Source organism: Leptodactylus fuscus, chromosome 3 (assembly GCF_031893055.1).
Source record: "Leptodactylus fuscus isolate aLepFus1 chromosome 3, aLepFus1.hap2, whole genome shotgun sequence".
NCBI classification, from domain to species: domain Eukaryota; kingdom Metazoa; phylum Chordata; class Amphibia; order Anura; family Leptodactylidae; genus Leptodactylus; species Leptodactylus fuscus.
In genome coordinates this window covers 55,098,749-55,121,646 of record NC_134267.1, presented here as the reverse complement: position 1 = coordinate 55,121,646, position 22,898 = coordinate 55,098,749, and the positions used below count along the sequence as shown (strand labels likewise).

Here is a 22,898-nt window from a genome sequence, read left to right as displayed (position 1 = left end):
CTATGTGGAATGCCAGTCTCACTCAATGTCATAGCAAAGACTGTCCCCCTCTTCTCAACACACAACAGAAAAGGGCTTAGTGATTACAACGCGTGAGTCCATCAACCCGAACATACTAGAAAAGCATGCTGGGAAGATTTATCTCTAAAGTCTGTATAAAGCACCTCAGACATGAGAAATGCAACAAGAACAACAATGAAATGAGTTTTCTGTGGACGCCTCTCACATGCCCTTTAAATACTGAAGAGGTATGATTCAGGCATGTTACATGGGACCTGTCACAATAAAAAACAATCTCTTCTTAATATTTAGAAACTCTAATGTGGAGCAGAAACTCTCCTCAAACTAAAGAAATAAAAAGAAAGAAAAACAGTATTAGGCGGCCATTCATCTCCCACACTGTGGGCGGAATGTCATTGTGCCCTCATTAACCCTAAAGCTTATTAGTTACTTCTGGGTAGTCATACAGACAAGTGCACAAGGTCAGGCTTCATTTCAGCTTTTGATATGGAGAATTGTAATTGCTCATTTATGCGGTATTACATTGCACTTATTACATGCTCCCTATTCACTAATCATTAACCAATCTTACACATCTCTCCAAGGGTTTACAAGAGAAAGACAGTACTTGATAGTATAAGTGGAATGGCAGGAGATAACTCCCTTGCTTTCACAGGTAGAGGTTTTTCAATTTATGACATAGCTGCCTTTAGGTGAAAACCTAGGTACCAATAGTAGGTGTGTGACTTTTTACCAACCACATCACCATCTTCAGTTCTTTAATGGGTGCCACACTCAGTTTTACTCTCTAATCCCCACCACTCCTGAGATATCGGTGCAGTTAGTTTTGGTGTCTGAAATGTCAATTACTCTCTACAATGTCAAGTGTGTGGTCTCAAGTAGGAGCAGGTAAGTGAGGGTGAAAATCTACAGACAAAAAGCTCTGAATCCTACCCTCCTGTCTGCTCCTTCCAGATACCACCATCACATTGAGCACCAAAACTAACTGCACCGATTGCTCAGGACCAGAGGTGGCGAGAGGAAAATAAATCTAACTGTGTAAATCAGTGGAGCAGTACCTACTAAATGGAGCCTACCCCTCCTACAGGCGTATTCAGCTGTCACCACCATGTTACAGAGCACATCACTGTGATAAATAACATACCTTTGTTATTTATGTCTGTTTCGGAGATTTGGAAAAAACGACTTTGAAATGTTATGCAAATGAGAATGTAAATGAACACTCATCACCATATTACAGAGTACATTACAGTAATGAACAGCATAGCTTTGTTATCTAAGTCAGGTTTGTAAATTTGGAGAAAAACTACTTTGAAATCTTATCCAAGTTAGGCAGTTTGTGCACTGGGGGCGGGCCTTCAGCCGTAGGAGCACTGCTCTTATTGCTTAGACTCTTACCATCTCCTGCCTGCACCTCCCTAAACAGTAAGAGTTAATCCTCCCATGGCTATGATGTGAGTTGATTTTCTCCAAATCTACAATAGTATACATAACAAAGGTACATTTTTAAGAACTGTAATGTGCTCTGTAACACAAATGTAGTAGTAAAACATAGTGATATATCCAGCAAAAATTACCTTTAGTGTAACTCCAATAACGTTAATGGCATCGATAATCTGAGGATGATTGGTATTCTCTACCAGCTCTTCACAGATCCATAACCCAAGACAGCAGATCGCAATGCACCTTAACACAAAGAATATCATTAGAGATAATAAGGACAGCACCAAGGCAAGAAGCAGGTGTTCTCGCCTTATAATGACATTTCTATACTAGTCTAACAGTAAAATCAAGCTGGAATTACAGCAAGATTGACAATCTGAGCAATGTTAAGAGTAGACATGTCTTTAAATAGCCGGTGTTGTGGGTGAAAATCCTATGTAAGGCTAAGGCCCCAGGTTGATGAAATGCAGCTTTTTTTTTTTTGCAGATTTTACTGTGGTTTTATGAGCCAAAGCTACAAATGGCTACAGAGGGAATGGGAAATATATAGGAAGTTCTTCTACTTCTACCTTCTGCTGAATCCACTTCTGGATTTGGTTTAAAAAAAAAAAAAAAAAATGCAACAAAATCTGCATTTCCGCAACGTGGAGCCTCAACCTAAAGTGGTATTCCCATTTAATAAAGTCACTGCGTAACACTAGAATATGCCATTGTATCATAAATAAGGGAGGGGTGCGACCTCCTGGACCTGATCCTGAGAAAGACCTGGACATATCACCAATGTAAGGGATTGGGAAGGAGCTACAATTCCTAAAACAGTCAAATGGACACGAGCGGTACAAGTAGGTTAAGCTTACAAGGGGCTACAGAGCTAAAACAGTGCTGCATCACCATCTGTCTCAGGATCAGTGCGGTCGCAGAGGTCGGACCCCCACTGATTATAAAGTTCTTTGCATAGTCTATCACAATACCTAGGTATATTAAAATGAGACATGGCCAGTATGGACCAATATCAGCAAAGTCAATATGACCGTAAAAATCCTGATAGCACAGACGTGTAACACAATTCCTAATAGTCCTCATATACAATAACGTCTCAAGTGTTCAGCCCTGACACTTCTAATCTCCCTCATCATTTCTGAGCCAATATAAGGTGGAGGAAATTATTTACAAAAGGGGACTTTACACTGCACCTAGCCGCATATGATCGCTATGTCTGCTTGATTTAGACATATATATTAATTTAATGGAGACAATTAAAGGTTATGTTTTATGTAACTCCATGTATTTCTCGCTGCAACGACATTCTCTCCTATTTGTCCCTATGACATAACCAATATCCCTTACACTTTGAGAAGAGAATACCCCTTTAATAATATAGTATTTCAGCCACTCTCTAACCACCAATAAACCGTAAGTCAAAGAAAATCCTATGATAAAAGAGAAAATCGCAATAAAGTGTCAATGTGACTTCCTGTAATATTACCTTGACGCTTCATTCGGCTCCTCCCTGGCGTTTTTGATCAAAATGTTAATCAAGACGATCTAGATAGAAAACAAGGATTAATATTCTTATGGATAGGACAGGAATAATCTATACATCAATCTGTCATTACATGCATATTCTGTACTGCTAACCAAATGTATGTAAACTCATACGTATAGCCCATCTGGGAAAAACAACTTCAATATAGCAAAAATCAGCGGCAAGCATTACCAGAACATAGTTATGCTATTTCATCAACTTCCATGTGGCTCAGTTGCAATACCATATACAACCTATGGATGGTGCCGTTTTAGAAGGAAAGCAGCCATGCATTTCTAATCCTATACAAGCACTTTAATGTATCAGGACAATCCAGAAATGTTGAGATTCTGGCAATAAAACCGGGCAAAAAAGATATTCTGAAAAGGGTATACTGATCTCGGCCAAGCAGGTTTGAGACAGGAATACAAGGCTTGCTTTCCCATGAAAATAGGCGAACATTGCTCTTCCGTAATTCCCGCATAAGAGCGTACTACACAGTTCTGTATCTTGAGGAATTACGGAGAAAGCTTAATATGCCATGCTGTTTCAGTAACTACCATGGGAGCTATGCCTCTATAGGAGTCTCCTGACTATCACAGGAGCCAGGGAAAGGCTATTTCTATCTCAGTCGGGAAAGACTTTAGATGGGATTAACCCTTTATTATTATTATGGCTCCTCTACTGCAAAAGCAACAGACTGATGAAAATTAAATTAGAAGACTTCTTCGTTTAAAGGACAAAATGGAAGTAGCATATTTTATGTTACATAGGCTGTGCCACAAATAATGTTCATCACCTGTCCACAGTATAAGCCCCGCCTTTGAGATCAGCACCGATCACTACAGATCATGGAGAGGGGGGGGGGGGATTAAATGATGGATGACCATGTGTCCTGTTACTCCATTCAAGGCTATGGGACCGACAGGGGGATTTTGATTAAAGGTGGTTACAGCAGTGGGGACTCCAGAGACATCACACTTAACTATCATGTAGATAGGTGACAAAAGGCTGTTTATGGGCTAATGCCTTTAACAAGGAGTCAGAGTCATGGAGTTGGGTGGAAACAAAAGCTTCTAAATAAAATGATTATTTTACATTAAACAATTGTTGATATTGTATATTTAATTAGCTGTATAGTTTGTCACATATTTACCTTTACATTCATTTCTGGCTTTTTTGTGAATTTGAAGAGCTTTAGAGCACCTGTCTGACCATGGCTGTCACCCAATTAATGAAGGAGTTGGAGTTGGCTTGTGGAGGACTCTGATATGGGGTCAGAGCTTTCTGACTCCACAGCCCTGTCTTTAATATTTCATACTGTGCTGCGCCCTGTAAATTCCCTACACTACATGCGGTTGTACACACTACAGTTATTTTCTTATATAGGGTTATTTCATGTATAGATTGGACACAAAAAACTGTAAGGGTTGCTTGTTTTGTACCAGTAGGGCCTTGACACTCGTAAAGAACGTCCAATAGCATGAAATGAAATTACAAAGCAATCCATTGAGGGGGCTTGCGCCGCTGCAGCACAATACATAAAACAATAGAATTTTCTACCTTGATGTCTTTGTTGTCTGTCATAATATCATTCAGTCCACTGGAGGACTCTAGCAAGGGGAGGTCTTCATAAACATTTGGGTAGCAAACAAGGGAACCCAAAATTATTTGCGCCTCCAAACGTGGTGCCTAGGGAATAAAGCAGATGCTTCAGGTTACTACCTCAAAATAAGTTGCAATAGTAGCATACCCCCAAATACATTTACTTTACAATACAGGAATCCTTACAATTTTACAGAAGCATTTCAAGGGATTTTCTTCTATGTAAACACTCCTCTAGATTATGCGATCTCATTCTGACCTGACAAAATGTACAGGATTTAATGCTCACAGTTCAGCCTTCCAAAGTACATAGAGAGAGAAGGATAATAGCACTGCCCCTGCAGAAGGTCGGCATAGTACAGTCTCTAGCTGGACATGTAATGCTTGACATCATGGGAATGATAGCAGAGCAAAGAGAGCGAAATATAAAGGTCAAGATGGTGTCTGATAAGAAGTTGGACTGCAAGGATAGGAGTGCAGTATACCTAAAGAAGTCTGAAGAGTGACAGACAACAGCAGGTATGAGGTGCAGGGATAGTAAGAAGGGTTTCTGCTCCTTAAAATGAACAAACAGAATCATGTATAAAAAGAATTAAAAATAAAAAGACGACCTATTAGCAGGGGGGACTTCAGGAACTCTTGAGCCAGGAAGCCTACTATACAAACACATTATATATCCCTATAGTCCTGTACACCTCACCTAGGTGGACAGTAGTTACATTGTAGTTAAACTGTATTGCGGTTAAACAGAACGAATGTTATTATAACTTTGTGGCAGAAATCTTCACAAAGTGGCCACAATATAGGAGTGTGGAAGTCTCTTTTTTTCACTGGGAGTCCTAGCACTTGAATATTCAACAAAAAAAAGACCTCAAAACACAGATAAAAGTAAAAGAATACAAGAATAGATGAATTCAGAGTTTTGAGGTTGATGTACAGTAGGAAGAGAGAATCCCTGGGAGGCAAGAAAAAAAAAGATCAAAGGTACCTCAAGATAAATAGTGTAGAACTGCATATATTTGCCATTAACACTCCCCTCCTTCACCCATATAAAGGTGTTTTGAGCACCTCCTCTGGCCACCCTTAGATTTTCAGTGTTCAGGATAGTCTATTATGTAATCTTAGACCCCATCTATACCTAGTTCCCGAAAAAGTCTTCATTACAAGAACTAAGTAATCCCTTTATACTGCTCAGCAATGATTTTTAACCTGTTCGCCTCCTGCATATAGCAGCTCATTTTCAGGTTAACCTGTTCATATTACAATAGCTTGGCTGGTTTCCCAGTGTAACCCCTATTACCTATTAACGCAGAAAATCCCTTTTTTTCGGAGGAGCATTTGGCTTATAAATATGGTCGGCGAGTTGATTATATCATTTTTAATCAATTAATACGTCTGTAACTGCCCAGACGATTTCCCGGGGGTCTCGGTAGATGCATGGCGGTCTCTGACAGTGCACATATGTAGTTAACCACGCTCGGAGATGGATTCACTTCCAATCAGTCGGCTGGGATGTGATTTTATTTCCGGTTAGCCATTTTCCTAATAATTATTTCGGCAGTGTGGTAGAATGGCCAAGTGGCTGAGATGACAGCGGTTGATTACAAGTAGTACTTATGATGGGAATTATTCTTCCCACGAGACACAATTAACCTTTCCTTGGTCTGCAAGGTTTTTTTTTTCCACATACACCCCCCGCCGCAGTCCCCACGGCTGATTACCTCATGTTATTCTCATACTCTTCTGTCAGTAATACTGAGAGACAGAAAAGCTTACAAAAGTGGAAAAGGGCAACTAAAAATAGTGCGGCTTGGAGATGCTGAGGATTAATGGACCTTTATGAACCGAAAAACACAAGAATGTTGCAGCCGCTTCATCTCTGTACTCAGTGCATTCTGCTGAACGCTATTTGCGCTCTCAAACCCTTCCAAATTGCTCCAGACAATGTGGCAGAGATTATGCCTCCGAGCCGCCTTTCCTCCAGAGAACATTCCCTGAGATTTTCTATTTGCAGCCAAGTGTTCTAAAATAACAGTAAAGGCAGAATATCCCTAGACATCGCTTCTCAATGCTCAATGCTGCCCTAATGAAACAGAAAGACACACTTTCTATGTTATTTCAATAAGATTGTAATGGCCAGAAACAAATGGAAACCAGATCTGCGGTTTTCTTACAAATTTCCGCTGAGACAACCTGTTGTCGGATGTATTTGCAGATATTTTTCTTCCCCTATCAGTATGTCTTTGGAGTATGGGAGGAAATCCAGGCAAACACGGGGAAAACATACAAACTCCTTTCAGATGTTTGTCCTCTGCAGAATTCGAACCCAGGACTCCAGCACTGCAAGACTACAGTGTTAACCAGTGAGCCACTGTGTCGCCCGCAGATATTTGTACACCTTGTTCAATGCTAGCTGTGACTTTAGGGTACCTGCAGAATGTATTCTGTGTCACAATCTTAATTTATAGCGAGCATGTGACCGCAGAGATCATGGAGAACACGAGAAACCGTTCTTGCGGTCAACCATCACTTTTCAGGGTTAAAGGGCTACTTCTTCCAGACAGCAGCATGGGGTAATGGAGTTTACCAAATTTGGGCATTCTGCTGCATAAAAATCTATGTAAGCTTAACATTAGAAAAAGAAAAAACTCCCAAAGAGATCCTTAAAGGGGTTTCCCCTACAAAACTCGTTATCTCCTATCCATAGGACAGAGAACAATTTGCAAATCTGTGCAGACAGACCCCCACTGACTAAAAGAATTGTGGTCAGGCAAGGCATGTACCTCACCAAGGATAGAGGATAACTTTTGTGGGAAAACCCATTTAAAGGGGTTAACCAGGATTACAAAATATGGTCTCCCTGATCTGATGCATGGCCATGTGACCAACAGAAGTGATGTACCTCCTTAGAAGAAGAAAGCAGCTCTATTTTTCTAGATAACCTCTTTAAGGCTAAGGCCACATGTTGCAGAAACGTAACTTTTTTTGTTGCAGATTCTGCTGCATTTTCTTAGCCAAAGTCAGGAGTGGATTGAGCAGAAGATAGAAGTAGAAGGGCTTCATATATATCTCCCCCTTCCTTTTGTAGCCACATCTAGAACGAAAAAAGCTGCGTTTCTGCAACATGGGTCCTCAGCCTTAATCTGTTATTGAGATCAATTAGTGGCAACATATTCTGTAGCGCTATCAAATCATAAGGACAAATCATACGCACAAAATGAGGCATCACGGACTAAAATTAATCATCAATACACACAATAAGAGTGAGGTCCCTGGACGCAAGAGTTTAAACTACGATCATTCTTAAAGAGAACTTTTCACCATCTCCAAGTTCTTTTGAAAGGCATTGCTACACTGATTCCAGCATGGCTAGAATTTGCCTCTAGTCCCCCACTGATCCCAAAGCAATAAGAGCAAGTAGTTTTGGTGCCTGATATGCTAACTAGACTATCTAATGCCAAGTGGGCAGTGTCAGCTAGAAGATGGCGGGATTCTGAGTTCTGATATGGTCTGTCTCTAATTGGTGCTCTGAAATAACCTACTAGTTAGCATATCAGGCACCAAAACTAACTGCACTGGTTGCCTTGGAATGATGTGGACAAGAGAAAAAATTCCATCTGCACTGAAATGAAATGCCATGAGAGTTGGTGGACGTAGTAAAATGTCCTCCTAGCTTAATTTAATTCATACTTCGAATCCTATCAATTTTTTGGAACCCCATAAAGTATATAGTGTTGGAAAGTATCAGTACTGACATTGTGCTCAAGACTAAATAGACATATAAAATATATAACTGTTAGGCTAGGTTTACATCTGCGTCAAAGGCTCCATCATAGAGTCAGTTAAAGGGGTTGTCAAATTTCAGACCAATATTCAGAGACTAATGTTGTGTGTATACAATAAAAAGTTGTGCAATTTTCCAATATTACTTTTGTATTAATTCCTGCAGGTTTTCTATCCCTATTTGGTTTGATTCATTCTGCTTACTCTCAATGGATAAAATTAGTCTATGGTCATGTGAAGGACACAAAGGTGCACAACCCATTACCAGGCAGATGTCTGACTACTTTGTTGTGACTATAACGAGATGCGCACTTATGTGTTCATCACATGACCATGAAGCGTATATCGTATAACCATGAACCGTATATTGCATGACCATGAACCATATATCGCATGACCATGGACCGTATATCGCATAACCATGAATTAATTTTTATCCATTGGGAGTAAGCAGAATAAATGACAACAAGCAGAGATCTATAAAACCATGAGGAATTCACACAGAAAATGTACTGGAAATTTGTACAATTTTTCATTATACAAACAATCACATCTTTCTCTCAATATTGGTCTGATAGTGGCCAACCCCTTTAAACCCAAGAAGTAACGTAGAATGCACAGCTTTTTAGTCTGGTAAATTTCTAGACCTAAACAAAAAGTTGACGTCCCCCACAACAGTAAAAAGGGGTTAGCGGGTGTTATTCGTATCCATACCTGGTCTGGTAGTTCCAGTATTTTTGTTTTTGTGCTCCATAAAGTAAGTAGAACAATAAAAATAACCGATGGAGACGTGAACGTGACCTACAAGGTTTGGCCTATTATAGAATGACTCTGATCATCATCACTTGCTTGATTTAGGAAATGCATCATGAAATACTAAATTTTGGAATAAAAGATGGGATCCTTTTTTCATTTTCTTCGGAGGACACAAGGTATCCATGTATTAAATGGGAATTGCCTAAGGTTTCATTTCTCTTGCAGTGGTGATACAGGTGAACTGAACTCATCTAATAAAAGGATCATGCCGAAAGAGGAGAATCCCTTTAAGTGAGGACATTACCTTTAAATGACTTTACACAGCAATAATAAAAAGAGTAAAGGCATTTTCCTGTTAACTGCAGCTGAGAAAACTTTGCTCTGCACCTCGAGAGAGCAAATCTGTGTCTCGCACAGCTCGGCAGCACCTCTCTCAACCTTGGCATTTCCAATCACCTTTATTGAAGAAAGCTAATGAGGCTGTGAAAGCAGTGTCTAGGCAGTCCGGGCTACAATATTAGTGAGGATATGATTTGTTAAACTTCAGCTCTTTGATGAAACACCTCTGCAATACCAGTGTGTCATCCTATCCTACAATTTCACACATCAGCTGCCCTGGTATCTTCCCCCTGGAGACCAGTTTCACGTTGCACTAATGAGACAACACCTGTTAGAGTGGAGAAATCTGAACCTTGTTAGTGGCTGCGCTCTCTCCAGAGAGTGCACAATGAGCATTGTCATACTTACCTCCAACATGTCTGTACTCAGAACCCTGGCCGCAGCTGCAATGAAGTCTCCGATCAGCATTGTGTACCCAGGCAAGCCAAGGAAGAAGAAGCTGGAGGAGCAGTGCTTTATGATTGTATTCACAATGTCCTGCAAAGATAAGAACAAACCACTGAATTCCTTGGGAAGTTACCAATTTTGGTTCAGATTGCACTTGAATATAGTCAAGGTTAGTACAGTGAGTCACAAGCTGTTAAGCATGTCGCATGTTGGTTAACACTATAGCCAGGGTTGTGGAATTGTAAAAACTGATTTGAACTCCTCTATTTTAACACAACATGATTCAGACTTCTGCTCCAGCTCCTTGTTATAGAGGACCTTTCACCACCTCCTACAAGTCCAGCTTTTTACATCATTTAATAGGCTCTGTGCCATTGATTCTGACACAGATGGATTTTTTTTTCTCTAGCCCTCACCATTCATGAACAGTGCAGTTAGTTTTGGTGCCTGATATGCTATTTAGTGTCTGTATTGTCAGGTGGGTGGTGTCAGGCAGGAGCAGACAAGGGGGGGGGGATTCTGAGCTCTGACACTGGCTGCCTCTGATTGTCTTCTGCCCTTCTAACATTACAAAGCTTAATAGGAACCGGTCGGGTCAATTTGGGACATTAAACCACTCCCAAAACCATCCATGCCCGCAGTTACAAACCTTTATACTTACCTAGAGAGAAGTCATTACTGCCCAATTGTTCAGTGAAGCTGAGGGTGTACACCCCACAGGGTCCAGGCCATGCATACTGAGGGCGAGGTGTAACTCCCTGGCTTTAGTGAAGAACTGTGGCAGTGCAAGGAGTACAGCAGCATGGAGAATATAAAAGTGTTTTTTGTTTTTTTTTTTATTTCGGGCACAGATGGCTTTATTATAGGGTGATTTGGGGCACTAAATCCCTATTCCATAAGGACCTGTGCAGAGTTTAGGAGTTTAGTGTCCCACTTTGCCCTGATACATTCCCTTTAAAAAAAAACAAAAAAAAAAACACATCAGGCACCAAAACTACCTGCACTTATTTCTAAGGAATGGTGGGGACTAGAGGGACAAATCCGACTGCACTGGAATCAGTGGAATGGAGTCTATTCACAAATGGTCAGTCCGAAGCACTAAAGCTCACCTAATTCACAAAAAAACCTAGTGAATGAATTCCTGACAAAGTGAATATATAACAAACTAGACAGCTAATTAATTATTCAACAGTAATAATCGTATACTAAAATAAATAATTATTTTTTAATTATACTGGAGTTGAGAAAATTTTTTACGGCTCTGACTCAACCCAAAACAGTCACTAACTCAAACTCCAACTCCTCAGCCCTGGCTGTACCGTCTGGAACACTAGATATTTTTCATTTCAATTCTAACACAATTTGGGTACATTTTGCCACATAAGACCACATTATAGATTATGTCACAACTGCAGAAATAAATCTGTTCTAACAAGCCAAAACTGGGAAAAAACTTTATATGTTACATATTTCAATTCCCAAAACGTTTGACGCAATTTCACTCTGACACAGTGAGTAAAAATTTTTTATGTATGTGAAAAATGGATAACCCACAAACAGTCCACCACACATATTACATGTGAATAAGGCCTAAGGTATTTTTATATGGGGGGTACACCAAAGGGAAAATCTGTAAGTATCCTTAAAGCAATAAAAATGTAAATGAAAACATGGTAATATAATTGTAATAACTATGCGAGACTTATATTTTTATCTGTCTTCCTATGTTTTCATGGCACGTTGCCAAAGTGACATTTGCAGCCATCCGGTTCCATGGGTGAATCAAGGCTACTATCAAAATTTATACTGAAATCCAAAATGTGCTTTATTTTACAACCGTCACACAGCCTACAAGCCGTATCTACATCTCCCCCCTTAAACAAAGGTGCAGAAATAGAATGCAGAGCCTTATTTCTGACATCTCACCAGATTGCGTTTCGAGCGGACAAACACGCTGCTCTAATGCTTCTTTCAGGTTAATGTGTAAACTGGTTTTAATCACTTCCTTTGATACATTTTTATGTCAATATCAGTCAGAGTAAACACTCTGAGAGTGAGCAGATGGATGCTGGGCCTCATAAAAAGTGTGCCGAGGCGCTCTGCCACGGGAACAAAAGACCCACCTTTTCCATAATTAAGGGGCTGATTAAAGCCGAGGGTTCCCCACAACACACCTGTAATTACTGACACAGCGAGGTATTGTGCCCGGCCCTTGTCTCTGCCATACAGGCAGAAACCTATACAGCAGCAGATGGGAGTGCATTTCTGTTGACATATGCTACAATAAAAGGGAGAGAAGAAACCTGGCTCAGAGAGGTGACAGAATGTAGCATATCTGAAGATTAATAACTCAAACAGCTATGCTGGGTCTGCGCAACCTCCATCTGTTGCACTTGGAAATAAAAATGGTGCCTTAGAAGCCACCTAGTAAAACCTAAACCCCAAAGACACACCGTTATCTATATCCTGCTCTTCTAGCAAATGTATATAAAATAATGTATAGAAAATAAATAACACAAAGACCTGTTCTATGGAATATTCGGTTATTTCCTGCAGGGTATTAATGTAATAATAACTAATATTAATACACATTAAAGGTAGTGTATTACCTAAAGGCAGTGTTTTACCACAACCCGACATATCAATAAAGCAGACCCTAACCTAACAGCGTTTTCCCTTTGGGGATCTGTGCAGACATTGCCGATTTCATCAATATGCAAATGAGCTCTTTGGAGCAATGAGGGTGTTGGTACTTACTGCTTAGGAAAAAATAGCAACAATGTCCTTGCATTAAAGAGCTTATTGGACGAAAACAAAGATTCACATGGAGGGAAAAACCCGTTTGATTTAGGTTACCCTAAGAGCAGGTTCACACCTGCCCCCGTGTCCGCTTTAGGCAATCCTGCTGGTTTTCCATCTTCTTCCGGAGAAACTGGACAGGGGACGAAACCCGGCAGTCAGTTTTCAAACCCATTCACTTGATTGGGTTTGCAAAGTGACCGCCCGTGAGCGTTTTGTGCCTGTCCACAGCGACAGGTTTTTTTTAATCGGACACAAAGTCCTGCATGTCTGACTGTGTCCAGTTAAAAAAAAATAAATAACCGGTTTCGCCGCGGACAGGCACAAGACGCTCCCAGGCGGTCACTTTGCAAACCCATTCAAGCGATTGGGTTTAAAAATTGACTGCCGGGTTTCCATCCTCTGTCCAGTTTCTCAGGGCAGAAGACGGAAACCGGCAGGATTGCCTAAAGCGGGCATGGGCGCAGATGTGAACCCACCCTAACCAATCTATCTGCTGGGCTCGGATGTCAGGTTCCCATTAATGTCCGGTTTTCCTAAGCTTTAATCATGATATGGTGCTTTAAATATACATGTGCAATATGTCTGGTCATAAAAAATTAAAGATATTCTATAATAAAGGAAAGGGACAAAACTATGGATTTTCGTCTCATGAAATGGCCAAAACATTCATAATGGCTGACAAATGGCCGGCTACCTGACTTGTAGAAGCCAAGGTAGATTATGTTGGATATTTTCAGCCAGCTGTCAGTGGCACATACCATTGATCGCCATGATCAGAACCTTTTGGTCAATCCTCAACCAACTTGCACATACACACTTAAACCAGCCAATACACAGGCTAACTTCATGGCTAGAACATAGCCATGTGAAAAAGCCCTTGAAAGGGTTATACCTTGTAAAGTATTTATCATCGATCCATAGGCTAGAGCACGGTTTCCCAAATTGTGGGTTGCTAAGCAAGTTGAGAGATTTCTTCAGCTGGACCTTTGAAGAGGTCAATGTTTTCTGACCAGTCACATGCAAGGGCAGACATTGTACTATCAATCCATGTTTGGAAACAGTGTAGATGCTAGAATGGATTGGGTAGAACCAGGTGCAGTCTGGTATGTGGAGGATCCAGTAAGGGGCGCTGTCTCCTGTGACTGTTAGGCACCGCCTGCTTTACCTAGCTCAAACTTTGAGGGTTAAGGTTGCTTATAGGAGAGGTATACTGTAGTTATCCTCAACCTCAACAATGCAACACACAATGTCAGAAGCCTGTCAGTCAGACCACACAGTTAATAGAGATGAGAGAACACTGTTCGGATCAGCCGCTCCGAACAGCACGCACCCATAGAAATGAATGGAAGCACCTGTGACGCCGACTTTGCCGGCGTCACAGGTGCTTCCATTCATTTCTATGGGTGCGTGCTGTTCGGACCGGCTGATCCGAACAGTGTTCACTCATCTCTAACAGCTAACAATCTTGGAGCCAAGGCAACACCACCTATTGGATTCACAAAATGTCAAATTTAAACCATCCCATTGTAGTCTCAACCATGGAAGTAGTACAAGCCTACCTAAAGGGGAAGAACATAAAGGCCTGAGGGATAAGTGTAGGGAAAGGTGTGGAATTAGAAAAGGTGAGTGTATGTTGGAAGTGAAGTGGATGTAGCACAGTTGAGTGTGTGCGCAGGGCAAAATGGATGTAGCAGTGATGAATGTGTGCAAAATGGTGTGGGGGAATGTGGATGTAGCAAGGCCGCGATTGTAAGGGGAATACATGATATAGTAAAGATGAGTGTGTGGAAGGAAATGTAGATGTAGCAGGGCAGAGATTGTGGAGGAAAGAGCAAATGTAGTGAAGTAGAGTGGGGAGAGAAGGATGGATATAGCAGCACTTTTCACATTTTTTGTGCGGAAACCACATGGACCCCATTAAAGTCTGTGGGGTCCGCAGGTTTCCTAAAGTAACCGCTTTTTTATTCAGATTATGTTTCCTTTCAGTGGGTTCCCAAGCGGACCCCCCAAATGGAAACCCATGCACAGATGTGAACCACGCCTAAGCATGGAGAGAACAGAGAAATAAATGGATACATGAGACAATACACTATGTTCACATCTGTGCCAGTTTGCCTGTTGTTCTATTCCATCAAGGGACCAGAGCAATAGACACATGGACAGCTAAAAAAAAAAAGCTGACACCAACAGTGCTCAACAGACTCTATTGATTATAATGGGATCCACTAGATGTCTTTTTTTTTTTAAACTGAAATCCACCAGCCAATAAGGTCAAACTTGCGGCACTTTTTCGTGCGGTCACTGCGATGGAATCACCAAACATAGACTGAAACACAGACGCGAACCCAGCTTTATACCGAGGCCTACATATCAATCTGCTCAGCTCCTCCTGATCCATCATAAGATGCCTAAAATTTACACTGCATTTTCATAGTGACAGGATCCCTTTACGTGTGACCATGTCCAAATGAGTATACAAGTCCAAAGGAGGAAATGTGAGCATGCACCAAAAGTAGCCTTGGCCAATTACAGAATCACTTTGGGAAGAGAAGCTTTTAATGGTTCAGTAAGACTTAAATACTAAAGTACATGAGCCATTTATCTGCAGGCTTGTAAAAAAGAAGGGGGGTTGTGGATGGGGCTGAAATCACGTCATGCAAACAGATGTGTTACTTTCCAGCATGCAAAGTGCAGATCTTTAAACAGAAACTGCCCTGAAAATCGTGATGCCTAGTAAATGAATCACCTTAATTGAATGCTACTGTATGCACACAGTGCTTGGGAAAACACAGCCAATGAGGAGGAAACATATGGCGGTGGCAATAGAAATTGGTTTACTCATTTGGAGCGACGTTGTTTCTGCAGCACTTTCATAATTGACCTTTAGAGCGATAAATGTGTAAAATAATTTTGTTTATTATTGGCTCCAAAGCTTTCGGCAATTACACGGAATGAAATGGTACGAAGGAGGAAGGGCGCGTTCTGCAAGCATTTCCATTGTTTACATAATTGCACAGCTATAATTTGGTGCTTGTGTTGTTATGGAAAAGTATTAAAGAGGAGGGGAAAAAAAAAATATAGAGCCATTATGAAGAGTTTCCAATTTAAAATGAAAATTCTGCCGCCGCACAAATAGGAAAGGGACCCTAGGTGTGCCAGCTTAAAATGATTAACGGGGCGAACGCTAACGGATTTAACCCCGTCAGATCTGCATGCTGGCTGTCACAGCTGTAAGCTGCCATTCAAGACCGGAGAGGTTAAGAGACCTCCGCGGTGATAACGGATTAAACGCAGCAATTACTGCATCGGCAGCGTACTCGCACAAGAGAATCGGAAAGGTGCGCGCGCCAATAAAATCTGGAGAGTAAAAGGTCAAAGGAAAATAAATATGCAAGAACGGGACTATTTTTAACTTGACATTTTTGCCAAGGGGGGAAAACTGATTACAGCAATGTAACCCAATACCTCTGTAATCTGTTTCTCAGAAGCATCGCAGAATGTTCCTTTTCTAATTAGAAATATGGAAAAGGTATTTACCAAAGTAAAAACAAAAGCCTTGGCGGGTAAGAGAGGTTATTCCTTTACTTAAGGGGAAGGGACTCTAGATCGACAACTTTAGGACATTTCCATGTTCTACTAGTCTTACACCATCCATACAATACAAGTTTACTTATGGACATGGCCTGATTGTCTTCTAATATTTATCTACAGATTATAAACTACAAGGCTTTGTTTAACACTCAAAGGGCTCGTTCACACGGGGCAAGAGGGGGCGGATTTTGACAACAAATCCACCTCAGAATCCGCCCCCTCACAATAGAGGTCTATGTAGACCGCTAGCTTTCTTTTTTCCGTGAGCTGTATGTTCCGGCTCACAGAAAAAAGAAGCGAGCTGCCCTTTCTTCACGCGGATTCCGCGGCTGATTCAGCCCCAGCGCCCGCGTCACAGCAGCACCCTCCGGACTATGCCCATTCATTTGAGCCTATTCCGGAGCGGGAAGCCGCAACTGTAAGAAGCCGCGACAGTCGCATTTTGGTCCTATTCTGACGCGGCTTCTCGCATCAAAATCAGGACCAAAATACGCGGTACTATGCCCCGTGTGAACTAACCCTAAGGACTATATTCACATTCAGTGAAAGTAACAATGTATTTTGTGTCATAGAATCTAGTCTGTCTCATACTTACAACTTTTGCAGTGGCATGTGCAGGAGGTATAAAGAGAGTCTTGAAAATGTTCTTCCTGGCAACACCCTCCCTCCTTTAAGAGCTGCCATTTTGGAGCAGGACACTCCACTTTATTGTGACATGACTGACACATAAAGTTCCCATGTGATATATAATATGACCGGCAGATGTGTCCACTTTTGAAGAACCCCTTTTTGCAGGAGCCTCCTTGAGAATGTAAATATGTACAAACACATCTGAAGAAGTGGCAGGTTCTCTTCATGGTAGCAGACAATACCCTCTCCGAAGATTTTGGACCTTCACTGATGAGTGCAGAGAGCAGCTAATGGGAGAAACGTTTTCTCCAAGATCAAGTGTGTGCAGGGTTTACATGGACAAGATTTCAGTAAGAATCATGTAATGTCTAAATGGATTGTCCAGGAATTTTCAGATAAATAGCTGACTGAATGGGTCAGTTGTCCAGGGCTGCATCCAATCCCAGTACTATACAGTGCACAAACCTCTGTATAATGCCCAGTCATTGTTACCATCAATGGAAGCTGCTCTGCAGTAATGGCAGCTGGCCACGTCTGCTTCTGGCTCCATGCACTGTATAGCACAGCAGTTTTTAAATAAATATCTGATCGGTGGGGGGACGGAGCATAGGTCAGCAGTTGGTAATTGTGGCAGGCAACTATACAGGGTACAGAGATATATGGGACTGGGCAAAGCCCATGCAGGGTCAGTTGCCATCCCCCACCAATCAGATTTTTATGGCCTATCCTAAGGTCATTAAAATAAATAAATAAAATCCTGGACCATCCCTTTAAAGTCGCTGTACAGGGCATAGTGATGTGAAGGCCTTATAGCCATAAAAGCCAAGATGGAAATTTATTAAATCCTCACTCATTAAAATTTTATGATTTTCTATCCCTATAGTGCACGGCTTACTAACATGCAGTGAATGATGCCTCCGCTCACCGCAGCTGGTCATGTGATCGATACACTTACAATGTTGGCCAAAAGTATTGGCACCCCTGCAATTCTGTCAGATACTGCAATCACAAATTCTTTGGTATTAATATCTTCATTTAATTTGTCTTCAATGGAAAACCACAAAAAGAATTGTCAAAAAGCCAAATTGGATATAATTCAACACCAAACATAAAAAAGCAGGTGGACAAAAGTATTGGCACTGCTTGAAAAATCAAGTGATGCTTCTCTAATTTGTGTAATTAACAGCACCTGTTACTTACCTGAGGCACCTAACAGGTGGTGGAAATAACTAAATCACACTTGCAGCCAGTTGAAATGGATTAAAGTTGACTCAACCTCTGTCCTGTGTCCTTGTGTGTACCACATTGAGCATGGAGAAAAGAAAGAAGACCAAAGAACTGTCTGAGGACTTGAGAAGCAAAATTGTGAGGAAGCATGAGCAATCTCAAGGCTACAAGTCCATTTCCAAAGATCTGAATGTTCCTGTGTTTACCGTGCACAGTATCATCAAGGATTTTAAAGCCCATGGCACTGTGGCTAACCTCCCTAGATGTGGCTGGAAAAGAAAAATTGAAATGGTCTAAAATTCCAGCAGAGCATTGTAAGAAACTCATTTATGGTTACCATAAGCGGTTGTTCGCAGTCCGTTTGTCTAACGGTTGTGCTACCAAGTCTTTGGCTGAGGGTGCCAATACTTTTGTCCGGCCCATTTTTGCAGTTTTGTGTAAAATGATCAATGGTTTGACTTTTTTATTCTCTTTTCTGTTTTTTCATTGCAAGCAAAATAAATGAAGATATTAATACCAATGAGTTTGTGCTTGCAATCATTTTCTGGAAGAAAACAAGTATTATCTGACAGAATTGCAGGGGTGCCAATACTTTTGGCCAACACTGTATGTACTGATTTACACACCAGCCAAAGTCTATGAGAGCCTGGATGTTACACTCTCATACATTTACATAGACTCCAAGGATGGTTGATGTGTGAATTGAGAGGTCCGAGTGCCAGTCACACAGGGGGCAGGTTCTGGAGCTGAATAAAGTGACTGATGCCTCAAGTTAGTGACTGCAGTTTCAACCTCACAACAGTATCCCATATTTCAGAGCTGGAAAATAACAACATTTGCTGGATTGGGGACTTAAAGCGGTATTCCCCCCAAGGATTTTAGATGCGGGTACCATCTTTCTCACAATGACTGAGCTGCACCTGTACATTCTAGGTGGTGCAATACTGAGAAGAGATTGGCAATTGGCAGTAATCCCATGTGGCTTCTGACTACCAGTACTGATGGTATTGATGCAAAGGTACTGGTTCAGTGCACAGTGTAATGGCCCCCGTATCTTCACATGGACCATTTACCAGGAACAAATGTTCTATGAATAAACTCCAAATGTATTTAGGATCATATATTACAACAATCTGACAACTTGAAAAACAACCTTTGCAATAATTTAATGCTCATCCTATATTTCTTTACGTCTCCATTGAATGTATTATTAAAATATAAAGTGCTAAAAAATCCAGGCAAACACATGAAATGATATTCTGCAGCATCTGCTGCTTAGGACCCATAGCAGAAAACATGCCCCGGCTCAGCCCTCAGCTACAAAGAGGAAAGTGTAGCCTATCACCTTACATCTCGCCCATATTGAAGCATACTCATGACATGCAGGCAAAAACCTAATAGCTCTTTACAGGGACCATCACCATCTGTTCAGAGGACATTCTTCCAGTGTCTTCTTTCAAGGTTTCACAAAGTGGATTCTTAAAGGATTCCACAATAACCTCTCTCTGTCCTAGAGGAGAAGGTCACTGAAATATATAGAAACAAGCTATGCAAAAACCAAGGAAAACACAAGACGTGTGAACAACGACTTAATATTGGTCGACATATCATTGATGTCTGTCAATGAACATCCTGTTTATGTATTGTTCGTGTTTTCCAAGAAAAGCACAGACTCAGGGGGATAGGGTGAAGATTTATGACGACTAGTGTTTCTAGTGTCAGTCTTCATACATCTCCTTTATGAATCAGGGAGCCCTACATCAGGTCTTGCACGTACAAAGCTGGCACAGAATTCAGGGTTCATTTACAGCAATAAAACTGGTATAAACCATTGTAAATGTAATGCAACTCCCACTCCACACCACCCGGTCTGAAAAGACCCCCCAGTATAATAATAGTTCATGGATGTGCAACTGTGGGGCATAATAGAGCTTGAAGGGTCCACTGTGGCCCCTGTAACCTCTATTATGCCCCACAGTGGCCCCACTGCAACCTCTATTATGCCCCACAGTCTATTGTGCCACTGTGGCACCTATTGTCTATTGTGCCACTGTGGGGCATAATATAGGCTGCAGGGGCCGCTGTGGGATATATAGGGGTTGGGTGCGTGGAGAAGTGAGGAGTCAAAGATGTCGGAGTTTCAAACTTTACAGAGTCAAGTCACAGCTGAAAGAAGTGGTCATGGCGGTCCAAAGGGAAGAGACGGGAAATGTGGGAAGACCTGTGAGTATTACTGCACAAAATATTACTGAATTGTATTTATTGTAATGTTACAGCTAGCACCCCCAACAGCCCCCCCCCCCCCCCCTTCCCATCCCGCTGTCTGAGGCAGAGGATTTTTATCTCATACAACTGGGGGTAGCCTCAGGATAGGGACTTTGTATAGGCGAGGAAAATGGTGTCTGGAAAAGTGAGGAGCCAAAGACGTCTATGCTGCAAACTTTACAGAGACAAGTCACCGCTAGTAGAAGTGGTCAAGGCGGTCTAGATGGAAGAGATGAGAAATGTGATTATAGACAGCGACGCTACAACATTTTTGATGGTTTTTTTTCCCCCCTGTATTTAATTAAATTGTCCTGTGTAGAGCTGGTATATACCACTATACGGTCACTGCAAAGTGATAATATTGGTATATCCGGGTAGGGACCCTACTCAGGTATGCTTGAACCCCCCACCCCATCACCACTACCTGCACCCTTAACTGTGCTTACTAGGTTGCTTCTAAAGATATGTTCACACTGTACTTTCTCAAATGCAAGTGAATTTAAGATTTTTAAATTCTCATTTTTTTAAATTCTCATATAAAGGCTCCATGCACACAAACATGTATGTGCTTTCTGGGTGTACTGGCTGTGCTTTTATTTTCTTTAGCCCCACACACACCCATGTATTATTATGGGTCGAGGAGGCCATTAACCAGCAGGCAAAACTCAGGACAGTTCCTATTCCTGTTGGGTTATCCAGGCTCACTACATGGGTTCATGGAGGACACAGACTGCGTACAGAAGTTATCTATGTGTTTTCCATGTTGTTTTCCTACAGACCTGTAGATGCACATATTGGTGCCCATATAACCCATGCTTGTTTATGATGAAAATGCACCAAAAATAAAGCCAATTTCTCTTAAATCTGCTCCATTCGTCTTATCCTGTGAAGAACTAGGAGAACAGATGTGAACGTAGTAGAAGCCTTCCTTAGTGGAAAAGGAAAACTCTCTCTAGCGCCCCCTTCTGAAAGGTAGCTCTGATCAAAGTCTTTACATATCTTTCCATTTTCTTGCTACTGACAGTCACAACTTTTCAGATAACATGGAGTTTCCCAACTGCAACCTATCAGTGTAGTCCGAGCTAAAGAACATTACTTCATGTCTGTACAAACCGCACTCTCGACATACTGCTCCAAAAATACCGCAGTACAAGGAGGCACGACTGTTATTTCATTCAACGTTTGGTTAATCGGCAAATAATAGCTTGAAACCTAATGCTAGAATGTCTTATAAAAATTTCTATTAAAGCAGGTCAGGACGCTCGCTGCACAGAGCCGAGGAACGCTTGTGATTCATGCCATTGTCATCTAGAAAACTTGCAGTACTAGGAAAGGAATTGTACATTCCGGCAAATAACAATTAGAAATACATTTCATTAGTGAATGTTTTCCTGACAGAGCTCTACCAATCTGTATTCTTATATCTATGTAGTGCTTGTTTTTATATTTTATGTATTAACATCTAGATAGAAACCAAGTCTGAAAAACAGCGTAATAGTTCTTTGGGTTTAGAACAGATTACAATTTAGGTACTGGAGGAAAACCAAGGCCAACAGCGCCATCATGTGGCATCCACCCAAGTCATCTGGGGCCATTATCTAAGTTTTCTGTCCTTCAACTCTTACCAAACAGGATGGTCGTATGGTTAAGGATTATTTTCATATTTATGGAAAATGGATCTTAGACACGTGCGCAGTGGAGTCAGAGAGTACATCTACTGCTTTACTGAAGAACAGCGCAGGTGCTGGGAGCAGCAAAGAAGAGTCCGATGAGACTCATCTCTAGGCAAGTAGAAAAGGTTACTTTTAATATGGGAGAGTCCAGAAAAAAACCACGCTCAACCTTACAGAATAAACTGGGAATGGTGTATTATAATGGTAAGGGCTGCACGGAAACCTTTTGGCTAAAGGGTGGGTTGCAATGATAGGACAAAATATAAAATCCAGCATGCCCGAAAACCAGTTGAATAAGATAAAATGTAACTTTTACTTCATTTCGGTTAAAAAAGACAAAAAAATTTTTATCTTACAACATGGATCCAGAGAAGACAAAAACAGATGGCCTACGCGTTTCGAGACCTAGTTCATGGTCTCTTAGTCATGCCATGACTAAGAGACCATGAACTAGGTCTCGAAACGCGTAGGCCATCTGTTTTTGTCTTCTCTGGATCCATGTTGTAAGATAAAAAAATTTTTGTCTTTTTTAACCGAAATGAAGTAAAAGTTACATTTTATCTTATTCAACTGGTTTTCGGGCATGCTGGATTTTATATTTTGTCCTAACTTTTAATATGGCCACGTATTGTGTTATACGAGTGAGTTGGGACATTAGATCTCAAGTTCTTAAGGCAATTTAGGAGGCTAAACCTCCCGCAGATCCTTATCAGACCTGCAGGAAACTTTTAATAGCAGTTATGAGCAGCACAGCTATCAGTTTAATGGCCATTAGCGTATACATGGAGCAC

At 41.2% G+C, this 22,898-nt stretch overlaps 1 protein-coding gene across 3 annotated transcripts in view; it reads right to left on the bottom strand.

Annotated features, from left to right (window-relative positions):
• The window catches only part of RALGAPA2 (Ral GTPase activating protein catalytic subunit alpha 2), a 214,841-nt gene that overhangs the window by 121,847 nt on the left and 70,096 nt on the right, over positions 1-22,898 (bottom strand). For all 3 annotated transcript variants that reach the window (XM_075267599.1, XM_075267600.1, XM_075267601.1), the window contains 4 exons: positions 9,881-10,009; positions 4,553-4,681; positions 2,951-3,009; positions 1,599-1,707 (listed from right to left, as the gene is read on the bottom strand). In XM_075267599.1, the coding sequence (XP_075123700.1) occupies positions 1,599-1,707; positions 2,951-3,009; positions 4,553-4,681; positions 9,881-10,009 (426 nt within the window). The remainder of the gene's footprint in view (positions 1-1,598; positions 1,708-2,950; positions 3,010-4,552; positions 4,682-9,880; positions 10,010-22,898) is intronic.